Source organism: Lepidochelys kempii, chromosome 9 (genome assembly GCF_965140265.1).
Source record: "Lepidochelys kempii isolate rLepKem1 chromosome 9, rLepKem1.hap2, whole genome shotgun sequence".
NCBI lineage: Eukaryota > Metazoa > Chordata > Testudines > Cheloniidae > Lepidochelys > Lepidochelys kempii.
The window spans coordinates 24,484,310-24,498,618 of NC_133264.1; the positions used below are offsets into that span (position 1 = coordinate 24,484,310).

At 42.1% G+C, this 14,309-nt stretch overlaps 1 protein-coding gene across 3 annotated transcripts in view; it reads right to left on the minus strand.

The window, feature by feature from the left end:
- Nucleotides 1-14,309, minus strand: part of TIPARP (TCDD inducible poly(ADP-ribose) polymerase) — a 61,788-nt gene that overhangs the window by 31,547 nt on the left and 15,932 nt on the right. The window contains exons 1-2 of one of the 3 annotated variants that reach the window (XM_073359607.1): nt 4,980-5,602; nt 1,221-2,220 (exon numbers count right to left, since the gene is read on the minus strand). In XM_073359607.1, coding sequence (XP_073215708.1) covers nt 1,221-2,158 — 938 coding nt within the window. In that variant the 5' untranslated portion in view covers nt 2,159-2,220; nt 4,980-5,602. Of the gene's footprint in view, nt 1-1,220; nt 2,221-4,979; nt 5,603-14,309 lie in introns of those variants that run through there. The other 2 variants (XM_073359606.1, XM_073359608.1) reach the window with 2 other exon arrangements.

A 14,309-nucleotide genomic window follows, 5' to 3' on the forward strand; every position in this document is an offset into this window, starting at 1 on the left:
TAGCACTTTTAAAAGTTTTGAATAAGAATGTTCACATTCAAATAGCTCAGTTATCACCAAACATTGTATGCTGGTGAAATTTACACCATTCCTAAACTGAAAGGACCAATTGTTTAATTTGAAAAGTTGCTTGGAATTACTAATGAAAAATGTGCGTGGAATGTATGTGTTTAACCTGGATTCACATTAACTGAGCATTATAAGTGATTCAGACCGAAATAATGCAGCAGTGCTTTCAGTCATCCTGTTGTCCTCTTTAAATAGCTAGAAGTGAGCGGTTTCTAATGCAGAGATAAGTTTGAATTCAGGAGTTGAAGAGCCAATGTTGAACAATACAAGCCATACCAAGATTCTCTGTTGACCACGTTAGTTACTATAGAATATAAGCTTTCATTTTTCAACTTTCTAGTCCCTCTGGTATGAAAACCTTCTAGATGTAAATCCATGTTTGTCAGTCTTACTCAGCCTGCAAACAGGCATAAAATTAAATTCTTAGATTTGGTCTGTGCCTATTGACTAAAAAGGGAGTATTGCCAATAACTCCAATGGGCACTATTGACTTCAATGGGCTATGGACCTTAGGAGAAGTATGAAATGACCCCATTCATGTCAGGTGGCTGTTTCATTCAAGTCTGATAAGTATCACCTTGATCATATTAGCAGAGGCATTCAGATGTTCCAGTACTGTGGACTGAGTTTGTTATTATAGACAGATTTTGAACAAGTAGATTATCCCATTCTTTTTCTCCCAACCTAAAATTCACTTAAACAGATGCTGTTCCCTGGTCTGATTATTTATCACTGGGCTAGCATTGACAATGTGCTGCATGCTGTAAAAGACAAAGGCAGACCCTTTCCTGAAAAATTCACAGTCTTACAAGTCAGATACAGAGAAGACAAGAGTGTATTCGTAAGGGAAGGAATAATTGGTAGTGGTGTTTCTCTGGAGGAGAGTGGAACATTACTAGTGTTGGAACTTTGACACTCAGCATATAAATGACAAAAAATGGTACTCTGCACAGGACCCAATTAGCTCACTACAGGGAGACTACAGGCAATATTACCATACATTTCAGCAAATACGGGCATATTTTAAAATCTGAAAAAAAATACCAATCTGTTCCCCATACGTATGGGAAACAGCATTGAGTTTTATTTTTCTTAATTGCAGTTTAGCTGCGTGCACTTGGCTTTGCTAGTAAGTGAATGCAATTACCTACCGGTACTTCACTTTGATCCTGTCATTGTCTGGGTTGCAGTAGAGTCTTTCCAGATGCTCCTGAGAGTCATTGGTCACACTTTGCCAGGTCTGAGTAGCAGTCCTCCTGATCTGCCAGTGATATGGCAACACAGTATGATGTTTGGGACAATCACTGCCATAAATACAATTGCCCTGCAGAAAATCCACACAGATCTCTATCTCATCCTCCTGGTGGGTGTGATATTGCAGCTGGTTCAAAAGTTCGAACACAAGATCAAGTGAAGCCTCCTCGCTTTTGTCCTGGAAGAGCCCAGCATTGAATTCATCATTTGGGTTCAAATTGTACTGCATCAAGCAGCTATTCTCCTGGAATAATCCAGATGTGTAGCCTTCGAGTATCTTGTCTGGGCACACTGGACAGGCTGCAGCATCACTTGAGACTGAGTGAAAGGGGTGATGCTGGAATGATTCATTAGTGGAATCAACAGCAGTCCCGGGATTGGTTTCGGATGGGAAGCCCTGAACCCCAGACTGAATCTCCTGCTCAGGGTGACCAGGGGGAGGATGAGTCTCTGGGATTTGACCTTGCACATCTGAAGCTCCTGGCATCAGCACAGCCACATTGCTGCCCGGCTGGGGACAAGGGGCACTGAGTCCTAGGGCCTTTTTCACAACGGGTTCACATAAATTGCTATGACCTCCACTTTGGCCCCTGTGCACAAAGACCCCATCCAGGTTCCCAGCTCCCAGCAAACTGGTGAAGATTGGCCGCAAAGCCCTGAGAGTTTCTGTGTCCAGCCTCTTCTGCACTTGCTGCTTCTTCTTGAAGCAAGGCTTTACTGGTGGAATCTTATCAGACAGCCCTATCTGTGGGGGGAAGTCTTCTGAAGGAGGGCACTTCATCCCTGGACAGTGGGCCTGCTGCACAACACAGGCTGGCTCCAGTTCAGCATCCATCCGACACGAACTCTGCTCTTTCCAAATCACTTTCAAACTCCCAGAGCCTCACAAGAGCCAAGCTAGGGCAGAAGGGAAAACAGGACAGTTAATCTGTCTAATTGTTCAAGGCTGACACAAACAAGATCACTCCTGGAGAGAATTTCAGGCCGGCAACAGCAAACTCCTCCTCTTTCTGTGTTTGTGGGTAGCCCCCAGGCATGTAAAGCATGAAACCAACTAAAGTGAGACTAATTAAGCTCAACCACAGACTTGCAGTCTTCTCACACACAGTCTCAGAGACACATTCAGACATGCACAGTCCCTGGAGGGGGCAGGGAGAATGGATTGAGGGGGACAACTAAAGATAGAACAGGAATGGGAGTCAGGTCACAGGGCTAAATGAAGGGAACCTGACGGGGACACCGAGCAGACAACCCCGGACAGTGCCCACTGCTCCTCAAAGGTGTCAAGGGAGCCAGTGGACGCTGCCCAGAGGAACTCTGCCCAGATGCGCGAACGGACTGAGGAGTGGAAATAGGCCCCACAGTCGCAGGAAATCCCGTCAGCCAACCTCCTCTCCCTGGTTTTGGAGCTGGACATTTTGGCCAGGGCTAGGAGGAGGTTGACAAGGAGGTCCCACGACTTTGTGGGGCCACAGATAGGGAGTGCATAGATGAGAAGGGGAGGGAAAAAGTGCAACCAAAAAACACAGGCCTCGCTGTGAGCGTGCCCTTCTTCCCATCCTGATGCATATTACTAAAAAGGGCTTTGGCTCATCATATTGTATAGAAGCAAGCATTGCACTGTTCCTTCTCTCTCTGTCTCATATACACACAGACCCATCCAGAGATTCACACTCTCACACATTCAATGTAATATGTCCCCACCACTTTTAACACACTCATTTTTTCTCTCTCTCCGACACATGTCTTCTCACTCCCCATGCAGATACATTTGTTCTCATACAGTCTCAAATGCCCACATACACACACTTAATTCTAGGGTTGAAATTGTGACCTCATTAAAGTCAATGGCAAAGCTCCCATTAACTTCAATAGGGGCCAGGATTTCACCCTTAGTCTTTAAGCAGTACTGCAAATACTTACACACCACAGTCTCATACATGCCTAGACACTCCCATTTTATGCCCAGATACAGCCTCACACAGTCCCTAATGCCCATATACTCTCTTTCAGTCTGACTCACACATACGTACTGCACTCAATCACCCCTGTGTGACACACCAACAAGCTTGCTGGCCTACTGCACTGCTCAGGAAAGGACATCAAGGAGTGTGAATTTCTCAGGAATAAGGGAAACATTTATAAAAAAAATGGAAATGTCATTGATTTACAAGAGGGAAAAACCAAATGTTTCCAAAATGCAAATACATAATTACATTTCTAGTGGGTTACTGGAAGACAAAATACTGATTTATTAGCCAAGAGTTTGATATTTGATTACATTTAATTAAAAAGTATTCAAACTCACCACATGTAGCCTAAAATCTTACTGTTTAGTACATCAAAATTTATGATTTAATGAAAATATGCATTCAAGGGAGAGTAACTGATTATTCTGAAGCAAAACCTCTGAAAACCCAAATACAATCCAATTATTGTTTCCATGCTGAAGGTCTGTTCTACAAAATGATCTAGTTTTCGTTGCATACTTTTAAAGTAAAGTACTGTATTTATTCACAAACATTTCACATTAAATTGAGTATAGTGTTATCAGGACTGTCAGGAAAAATAAAATAAAATTAGGTAAATGCTGTTGTGTCCTCTGATTTTAAGTTCTTAGGGTTACTTTGAAAGGTGACTCTACCAGTTTGCCAACTAGAACACAAGTTCAGCTGGATCACATTTTTACTCTTCCAGAGTCACTATCAATCAGTTCTCTACTTGAACCATAAAATAACACCTTAAAGCTTCAAATAACTTCAAAGATCTGTCTGACTTAGGTTTAAGCCCTCAAATACAAGAGGATCCAGAGTTATGGAAGTTGCATTCTGCTACACCCATGTCTAGCAGCCTGTGTGGTATGTAAGTGGTTCAGGGAGCCTTATGCTGCCGGGGAACAACTGGGGGACTTAAAGACATTTTCAGCTGTATCTTTAATGCTATTTCAATACTGCTATTGCTCACTCGACTACTTTCTGGGTCTGTTATATTTTTAAAAGAACAGTTTGTTATGATTTATAGAACTGAGTTCTTCAACATGTCTATAAAAACAGAAACCAATGGGAATAATCAGCATTACAATCTGTAGCGATCTATATTTAGGCACCTTTCTAACACTACAAAATGACCAATATTATCTTGAAACAATGTTGAACTCAAGTAGCTCTGCGTTGAGACCTTACGTGCCATGTTTCAGCACAGAGACAGGTCTCATGGGTTGCAAACTAAGCCCCTGACAATTAGGAATCGCCATCATAGAAACCTACTGCCCTTCGCTTTGCTGGGAAAGCAACTCCCCAGCCGCCCTAACAAACAAACCAGCCAAAGACGCGGTTGGACTGGCCACCTGGGGACTTTCTGCCTCCTCCGGAGCTGCGCTGCGCCTCCCAGGCAGCGAGCCCCACAATCAGCGTGGCAACACAAACTGTGCGGATCCTCCCCAGGCTTTGACCTGCCAACCACACCACTTCTGTCACCCTCTCGCCAACACGCACGGACCGGCCAACCCCTCGCTCAGCTCGAGGGAGGCCCCCGCATTCAGGATTAATTTCAAGGCCCTTTTAAAACAAGACTCTTAGGCTGGGGACAAGGATTTTACCGCCCGCCTGTTTCAATCAGACATTTACTTTCCCTCCGATCATTTGTTTTCACAATACCTGACCCTCCTGTCACAGCGCAGCCCCGAAGTTGCTCCGTGGCTTACCCGAGAGCCAGCAGCAGCGCCCGGGCTGAGAGGGAGGAAGATGAAGCAGGAGACCGTGCCTTGGGTTTTGTCAGCAGCGGAGTCGCTGCTTGGCTGGAGGGGCTCGGCTGAGCTAGTGCTCTGGAGAGAGCCACAGCCGCCTTCTTCCGCTTGCGCTTTGCAGCGTGTGAAGCTCATCTGGCTCTCAGAGCCTTCCCGCCTGCCGATCTGTACGTGACAAACCACCCATACCGCCCTCAGGAGCCGCAGCGCCACGGCCCTCCAGATCCCCCTGCTTCTCACATGTTACACTGTAGCTGTTTAAATATTGCTTCCGGAAAGCACTTGCCAGGCAGCTGCACGACTCTGGGAGGAGCTATGAAGAGGCAAGAGATCGGATCTGCACCTCTCCGTACCAGGAATCCACACTCCTCCCTCCTTTAGTGTGTGTGAGCGAAACAGGGAGAGAGAGAACGCTCCTGTTTGTTTGTATAGCTCGCATTCTGTACTCTCTGTGCGGCTGAAAGCCCCACAGGGGCTGACTGAAGGGTCACTTTGTTCTGGAGACAGACAGGGAGAGAAGTATGCACGGAAAGACTCCGTTTTCGGTCACATACTGAACAAATCATCATGTTTTAGTCCTCCCCTCCCCTTTCACTGTAATCAGAGCTGCACTTTAAGCAAACAAACCAACCAACCAACCACCCACCCACCCAGTAAAACACAGAGAGCAGAACTGGAAGGCTCCCATAAAGTAATGATCCTGTAATTAACACACACACATCCACCCACCCACTTGCTGGACATAATTTCCTGAGAAAAGAGTCGGCTTCTGCCTGTAACTTACAATGAGTGTCAGATCTGGAAGGATAAAAAGCAAGGGGCCAGGGGAAATGGGGAATGCAGAAGTGGAGAGGGAGTGATACTATTTACATTGAAAAAAACGAGGAGTACTTGTGGCACCTTAGAGACTAACTCATATATTTGGGCATAAACTTTCGTGGGCTAAAACCCACCTCATCAGATGCATGCAGTGGAAAATACAGTAGGAAGATATATATACACAGAGAACATGAAAAAATGGGTGTTGCCATACCAACTGTAAGGAGACCAATCAATTAAGGTGGGCTATTAACAGCAGGAGAAAAAAAAACTTTTGTAGTGATAATCAGGATGGCCCATTTCAAACAGTTGACAAGAAGGTGTGAATAACAGTGGGGAGGGGGGAAGAGAATTAGCATGGGGAAATAGTTTTTACTTTGTGTAATGACCCACCCACTCCCAGTCTTTATTCAAGCCTAATTTAATGGTGTCCAGTTTGGAAAAAAATACTTCCCCAGTTTGGACACCATTAAATAAATATAAAGGCCCCATCCTATATTACCTGTATATTACACCACAAATTCTCATTGTAGCCAATGAGAGTTTAGGGTTTGCACAGAATGTAGGATTAGGTCCCCAAATAGCTATTTACATGTGAATAAAATATGTGCTTAGATGTATGTGTGTGTGAGAGAGAGATGGGTACTATTCTCTTAAAACTGAATAAATGTAACATGACCTCAATCCTCATGGTTTAGGACAGTGGCTCTCAACCTTTCCAGACTACTATGCCCCTTTCAGGGGTCGGATTGGTCTTGCATAACCCCAAGTTTCAACTCACTTAAAAACTACTTGCTTACAAAAATCAGACATAAAAATACAAAAGTGTCACAGAACACTATTACTGACTTTCTCATTTTTACCATATAATTATAAAATAAATCAATTGGAATATAAATATTGTACTTACATTTCAGTGTATAGTATATAGAGCAGTATAAACAAATCATTGTCTGTATTAAATTTTAGTTTGCACTGACTTCGCTAGTGTTTTTTATGTAGCTTGTTGTAAAACTAGGTAATAACTAGATAAGCTGATGTACCTCTGGGAAGACCTCTGCATGAGCATACCCCTGGTTGATAACCACTGGTTTAGGAGACACAAACCCCATGGATGAAATCCTTGGCCCCAGTGAAGTCAATGGCAAAATTCCTATTGACGTCAGTGGGGCCAGGATTTCACACACATGTGAATCTGTGTGGAGCCCCTCTGAAGTCAATGAGGTTCCATGTGGGCAGATCTCTGGACCAGGTAGAGCCCCTTTTACTGTAATGGAGCACCATGTGGCACAGGCATGGGCCTACACTGAGCTCATTGAAGAATTGGGGCTAAAGCCATTAATTAATATTTGTACAGCATTTTAAAGAGGAAAACATTATAGAAGTACTATTACTATAATATACAAGCAATTTGGTCTTTTCTGCATTTTTCTTAGGATATCTTTATCTCGCATATTTTATATATGGTTTTGTAAACAACACATTTCTAATTTTGCTTTTGTGCACAGCCGTTACCATGCTGTCATTTTTGTTGCTATACTTTGTGCATGTGCCAGAACATGACAGATTAGTTCAATATGTTGGTGCCATTGGTTAAGATGTTTCTATGGTGAGTCACATGCATATATTTGATTAGTGGGTTTCAGCAGAAGGCCTGGCTATGTGTCCATCAACTTCAAGGGACTTGATAGCACCAGAATTCCATTTACCTGCGGGGTAATTAACTACCCAGTTACAGTGAATTATAATGAGATAAGTAATACAACATAGAAGCCATTGTAGTGTAATTAATATTTTTTTTAGACAAGGGCTCAATCCTTCACTCCTTGTACACCCAGATGCCTAGTTACTTTAGTGAGAGTTCTGGACGCAGAGGAACATACAGGATTGGGCCCCAAAATTGTGTAGGTCATTTTTAGATTAAATAACTAAACTCAGACTGTAATTTGAAAATATATCTTTTAAATGCAGAGAGAAAAAATATTCTATGTCATTGCTATATTAAAACTAAGGGATTTATCTTCATAAGCTGGGGGCTGACTTCATTTGAGAGTAGCATATTAAAGAGTGGATTATAAGGGTATCCCATCTGTAGCATAAATGAAACACAAATCTTCATTATAATTATTATTACATATTTATGGAGTGCTGAGTTTCCAAAATGTTACACAGGATCAAGCCTGTAGTCTTTGTAACTACACTATACTTTGACTAACAAAACAAGAGCTTTACAACATGCAGAATATGGAATATGCTGCCATGTCTGCATTTATGTCAGACTGAACTAACTACACAGCTCAGTTTATTTTTAAAAAACTACCAACACAGAAATTATCTAATCTGTTTGGAACAGCATATTTTATATGTAAACTATAAATAACACATACGGTCAAACTCTGCACTTAAAGAAGTATGCACAATTCCCACTCATTTCAGTGGGGTTGACAGAGTGTAACTCAGGTAAGAATTTGGCCCAGAGTATCTATCTTTCTGTAGACAGACATAATTTAAGGAGATACAGCCTGGCACAGTGCAGAATCACACAGCACTTTCAGAGGCTACAGAGCATACAAAGAGAAACCATGACCACCATGAAGATATGATCTCATTTCTATTTACATGTTTCATGCCCTTGGCAATAGCAAGTGTGTTTTAATTAATTCTTTCAAATGGTAAACTGTATCAGAGTGCTGTAATTAATGATTTTGACATCTAAGTAATGGAATACTCAGTATGTGCACTTCATTTCTATATTGGAGTCAGAGAGGAAGCTTCTCAGTTTTAGCCTCAAATGTTCCTATTTAAAAAAAAAAAAAGAAGGGTTCAGGCTTCAACATGCATCCTTCTGATAAAAATAAAATCTCCTTGACATTTGGATATTTTCAGAATGACATGTATAATTTCCCAAAACACAAAGCACCACATTAAGCTGATCTTACTGTCATGGAGGGAAGCTAAAGTGGGTGCAACTTGGGAGAATGCTGCAGAAGGAGAAGGGGGAGCAGCAGATGTGCTGCTTACTTCCTTCCCTCTTATGGCCCTCTGAAATTCAAATCTACACAACTGGGGCTCTGTAGATCTGGGTGTGGTGAAGAAAGGTGAGTCAGGAGCCAAGAAAGAATCACTCTGTGGAATGCTTCTATCCTAACTCAATGTACTTCTACTGTCTATCCCAGCAAAAGAGAATGCTCATTATTTCTTTCCCATAGCTTCTACCCCAGCCTATGAGACAAATGTAGGTACACCCAATGGCAGCAAGGCTCACAAAAGACCCCTCTTGCCTAGGGTTACCAGGTGTCTAGGTTTTGACCAGTCTGGTCAAATAGGGGACCTGACAGTGTCCAGTCCATACTACTGACCGGACACCAAAAGTCCAGTTACCTCAGTAACCGACCACAATTGGCTTCCTTTGTGCCGCTGGGAGGGCAGGAAGAGCAGCTGCTGCTGGAGCAGCACTCAGGAACTTCCTTGCTCTTGTAGAAAGAGGTACCAGTGGCTGGCACCTCGGGGAGGGATCCTGAAGGGCAGGGCTTTTGAGTATCGATACCGGTGGCTGGGCTCACTGCCCGGATCCCCTTCTTAGCCTCCTTTGTGTCTCCCCTCTGGTGTGCTGCGTCCTGTTCTGCCCCAGTCACCCCTTCACTCCCGGAGTGCAGCTCTCCCTCTCCCATCTTGCCCCAGTCACCCTCCCAATGCAGTTGCCCCTCCCCCATGCTGCCCCAGTCACCCCTTTACTGCTCAGCTGTCAGGGGAAAGGAGGTGGAGAGAGCAGCAAATGATGGGGGTGGAGAGGGCCTTGAAGGAAGAGGCAGAGCAGGGGTGGGGCATTAGGGGGAAGAGGTGGGGCAAAGGGCAGGGGAGCTTCTGGCACTCAGTGTCTAGTTTCCACAAATTAGAAAGTTGGCCACCTTATTCCTGCCATGGAGGCCCCAAAAAATCGGATTAATCACATGGATGGTGGGGACGTGCATGTGTTCTGTCTGTGTATGTTCTCAGGATCCTTTCTGCAATCCCATCTGCTTGATCTGGATGCTGCAGAAGAAACTATGAGAGGAGACGCTCAGGTTTCTTCCTCCTCCTATTGATTTTCGGGGGAAACAGAGTTATCCTAGAGAATCTGAAGATAAAGCAACTTTTTGAGCTACATGCTCCTACTTGTAATAAAAAGGTGCAGAAAGGGCTAAGATTCCCAGAACATGACTATCAAACCGAGCTGTGTTACTAAATAGATATTGTGCCATCAAGTCAGGTGGAAACAATGTTAGTAGTGGGTGTCGCCAGAAACACCTACTGAAAAGATTAAAAACCCATAGCTAAACTTTGGGGGGTGCTATGTAGCAGGGCTCTACTACAGGAGCTGTTGGGCAGAAACTGCAGCAAGGGGCCATGACATATGAAAACATACAGCAAACTTTTCTAAATCCCTTGGTGTCGGAGTTCAGATTCCCATCACTTCACACACCATTTACAGATGGTCTCTGTATGCTCAGACACCCTCAGAAACATTTATGTTTGGCAACACCAAGGCGCAGGGTTTTTGCTCACAGCAAGTTAAGTCAAAGCAGCATCAATTTATCAGATTTCTGCAGTGATTTAGGGCATGATCTTTTAAGTGTATAGGAGATTTGACAATTACTTTTACAGGAACAAGACAGGACCCTTTCTTTATTTTTCCAGAGCTAATACTCTGGATTTGTCCCACCCACTCAAAGACTTCCTCAGATTATGCCCTCTTTCTGGAGTTGGTAGATCTTTTCCAGATTGTCCACAGTTTTGTATGTCAGAATACTACATAGGAGATTTTAGTTTATGCATAGAACTTGGAGGCAAGCATCATAGCATGTTACTACACTTTCCAGGGCACAAACCATGGAAGCATATGGCCCTAAGTTTTTAAACATACATTTTTTACTGACTTCTTAATAATTAGGAAAACAAGTTATTGAAGCAAAAAATACTTTAATCCTTGAAGATACTTTTCCCAACTGCATTATCTAGTTTAGTCATTTGCCTGAAACTTTGTGTTTACATTTTCATTTTTTCAAAATATGGGAATGGTGAACTTTGAAACTACTGAAAAGAAAAGGCTCTGAATGAAGGTCTTGTTTAGCACATATCTCTGTATAGCTCCTGAGCCGGTCCCTTCAGACAAAGGTGTTGCAAGGTCAGCATGCAAACCAGTTTGTACAGTAAGAAGGCTACCTTCCTTTGTGAAATTACAGTGTGATCATGAGTGAGTGCATGTTAAGAGCTAAGCTCTTGTTATTTTAAGAGCTTAGCTTCTAGAAACAGAAGCTCTGTGGCTAACACCCATACTAAGAAAGCCCACATAACACTGAAGTTAATATAGAAAAGTAGTTTTGAGGTTATTTGTAAAACTTGGACTAACCTGCTGCTTTTCAGTAGAGGTTCTCAAAGCATTTTACAAAGGTCAAGCTTCACAATACCTTTTGAGGTACTTAAGCATTATTGTTCCCACTTTGTATTTTATAGATTGAAAATATAGGTTAAGTGATCTCCCAAGTTTATACAACAAGTCAATAGAAGCGTCAAGAATACAGTTCAAGGATGGGATCTTGTCTCAAATTAAAGTAATTGCAAGATTTCCAGTAACTTTAATGGGGCCAGAATTTCACACCAGGATTCCTGTATCATTTCCTTGATCTAACCACCATTTCATATTTTTCATTTACTGTATATAGTAATTTTCACAACTAGCTCTACAAGTGCTTTAAAAAATGGGAAAGTATCATTACTGTTGTAAAGCACTTTGAGATCTACGGAGACAAAATGCTATCTAAATGTTAAATATTATCAATATTACACAATTTAAACGGTCTGCTGTATATTTTTACCAGAAAGAGTGAAGTGACTCACCCAAGGTCAAACAGCAAACCACTGGCAATGGGAATGGAAACTAGGTCTCCTGACTCCCAGTCTACTGCCCTTTCATCATTGTAAAGGATTCTGTAGAATTGCCTTTTTTCTTTGCTGTGTAGCAGCTCTTATGAAAAGGTGAGAGAAAGGAATGGATAAACTTCCTGTTCTCTTTAATTAAACCACCGAGTAGCTACTAATTATTTATTTACAGTAAGAAGTGGAGTACAAAGCCAGAATTACTTTAATATTTGATCAAAACTCTCCTGTCAGCATTTCACATCCATTAAATATAATTTGCTAACGTTTAAAAGCTTTGGATAAATGAGATGTAAATACATTGTGCAGAAGCCAAGGAGTGAAGCTAATTATCCAAGGAAATAATACATCTATACAAACTTCTATTTATTAACAAGCTGTCACTCTGTACAAAGTAATCAAATAGATGGTATCTTTTGAGGCCTGTGCTTGATAGCCTCAAAAGGCACTATCTCGTTAACCTCTGAGGACAGGACAAGAAGCAATGGACTTAAATTGCAGCAAGGGCACCTTAGGCTCAATATTAGGAAAAACTTTCTAATTGCCAGGGTATTTAAGCACTGAAATAAATTGCCTAGGGATGTTGTGGAATGTCTGTCATTGGAGATTTTTAAAAGCAGGTTAGATACACACCTGTTAAGGCTGCTCAAAATAATACTTACTCCTGCCGTGAGTGCAAGGGACTAGACTAGATGACCTCTCGAAGTCCCTTCCAGTCTTACAATTCTATGTTTCTAAATGCTAATATCGACCCCAGTAATAATAAGAATGCCCCAGCCCTGTTCGGATATGGACATGTGCCAGCAAGTCAGGTTATATACGTTCCAAGAGAAAAGGAATGTTAATTATGCAGACATTAAACAAGTTAACAACTGGAAAATGAAACTCAGATATCTCAGTTCCAAATGTCAGTGAGAGGTTCTGAATCTGGTAGATTATCTTTTGGGACTCTAATTTACTTGGGTCCATTTTTAGTGCAAAATACTTCATAGTTTGGGTTTTGTTAGACTGCCACTTTTAAAAAAAGAAATTATAGCATTTTCTATAAATAAATAATGTGGACTTCTGGCAAACTCCAGTTCCTGGATGTCTATTTCCACCTGCCCTCTTTATCCTAGCCTTGATAATTGTAACCCTACAGCCTGTGATTTTAATTTTTGATCTTCAAAAATCAAACAATGTACTTGGAATGCTCACATGAAGGAAAGGAAATAAAGAAGATCAGTCCTGAATGTAATGGAGATCCGCAGGAGGAAGGCAGCAAAGGTTTGTGAAATAGGTCCAGGGCAATAGCTTTAGCTATGGTGCCACCTAGTGGGTGAATCTTGACCTTCTCTACACTGATCATTTTCATAATTTTTCCCAGTGTTGCTTTAGCCTCGGTGTAGCTGAAACTGCAAGGTCCAAACAGGATGAGGTGAGATTTTCAAAAGCTCTCAGCATTAGCCTAAAATTGTTTCTAAGTCTGCTTCCAATCTGAGTGCTTAGTGTTGACCTACCTTTGCTCCAACTAGGAGCTGTGACAGAGTGAGAGTAGTCTAGGGCTGGCTCACCACTCTGCATTTTGTAACCGTCCCACTCCCTTCATGGGCCAAATTGGAAGATAATTGATTAGGACTGGGTGATTAACCAGTTAACAAGGGGATTCATCTTACTAGCTGGGGACTGATAAATAGGAGACAGGAAGAAGGACAGGAAGGAAGGGCAGAGGAGACCAGGATCTCAGAGTGGTGAGACCTCATCTCCTGTGCCAAAGAGGTAGGCTGTGAAGCTTGGTGAAAGTCTTATGGTGATGGGACATGAAGCTGATAAGACACTGTAAATAAACCATAATGAACTCACCATAAGAGTATCAAGTATTAGAGAGGTAGTCGTGTTAGTCTGTATCCACAAAAACAATGAGGAGTCTGGTGGCACCTTAAAGATTAACAGATTTATTTGGGCATAAGCTTTCGTGGGTAAAAAAACCACACTTTTTCGGATGCATGGACGGACTGCATAATTAACGTAGTCCTGCTTGTACCCCATTGCTGACTGATGCAGTCACAAATCTCATATAGTTCAGTAGTATCATATATCTGATTAACACATGTTGTCTTTTGGGAGGACAGCAGTGTCCTTCTGCATCAACCGTTTTGAGCAGACACTTCTGTTAACCCATCAGACACACAGATTATTTGACTTTCTGGTACTATCCATGAGCAAGTCTACAATCAGAATCAAGTCTCAGACTAGTCTGTTTTCTTCTGTGCCACCTACTTGGTCCGCCTGTGTAAATGGAAAGTTGGCTAATTTAATTTTTATTTTTAAATTAAGGGTTCAGATGAATTATTCCTGCAGATTAAAAATAAATATACTTGTTTGTTTGTTTTTTTAACTACAGTATAGGCCTGATTTTCCTTTCACTTATACTGATGGAAACCAAGAGCAATTCCAGTGAAGTGAATGGAATTACCCCATCATAAAACCACAGTGAGTGAGAATCCCATGGTATTCATGGTTGTAG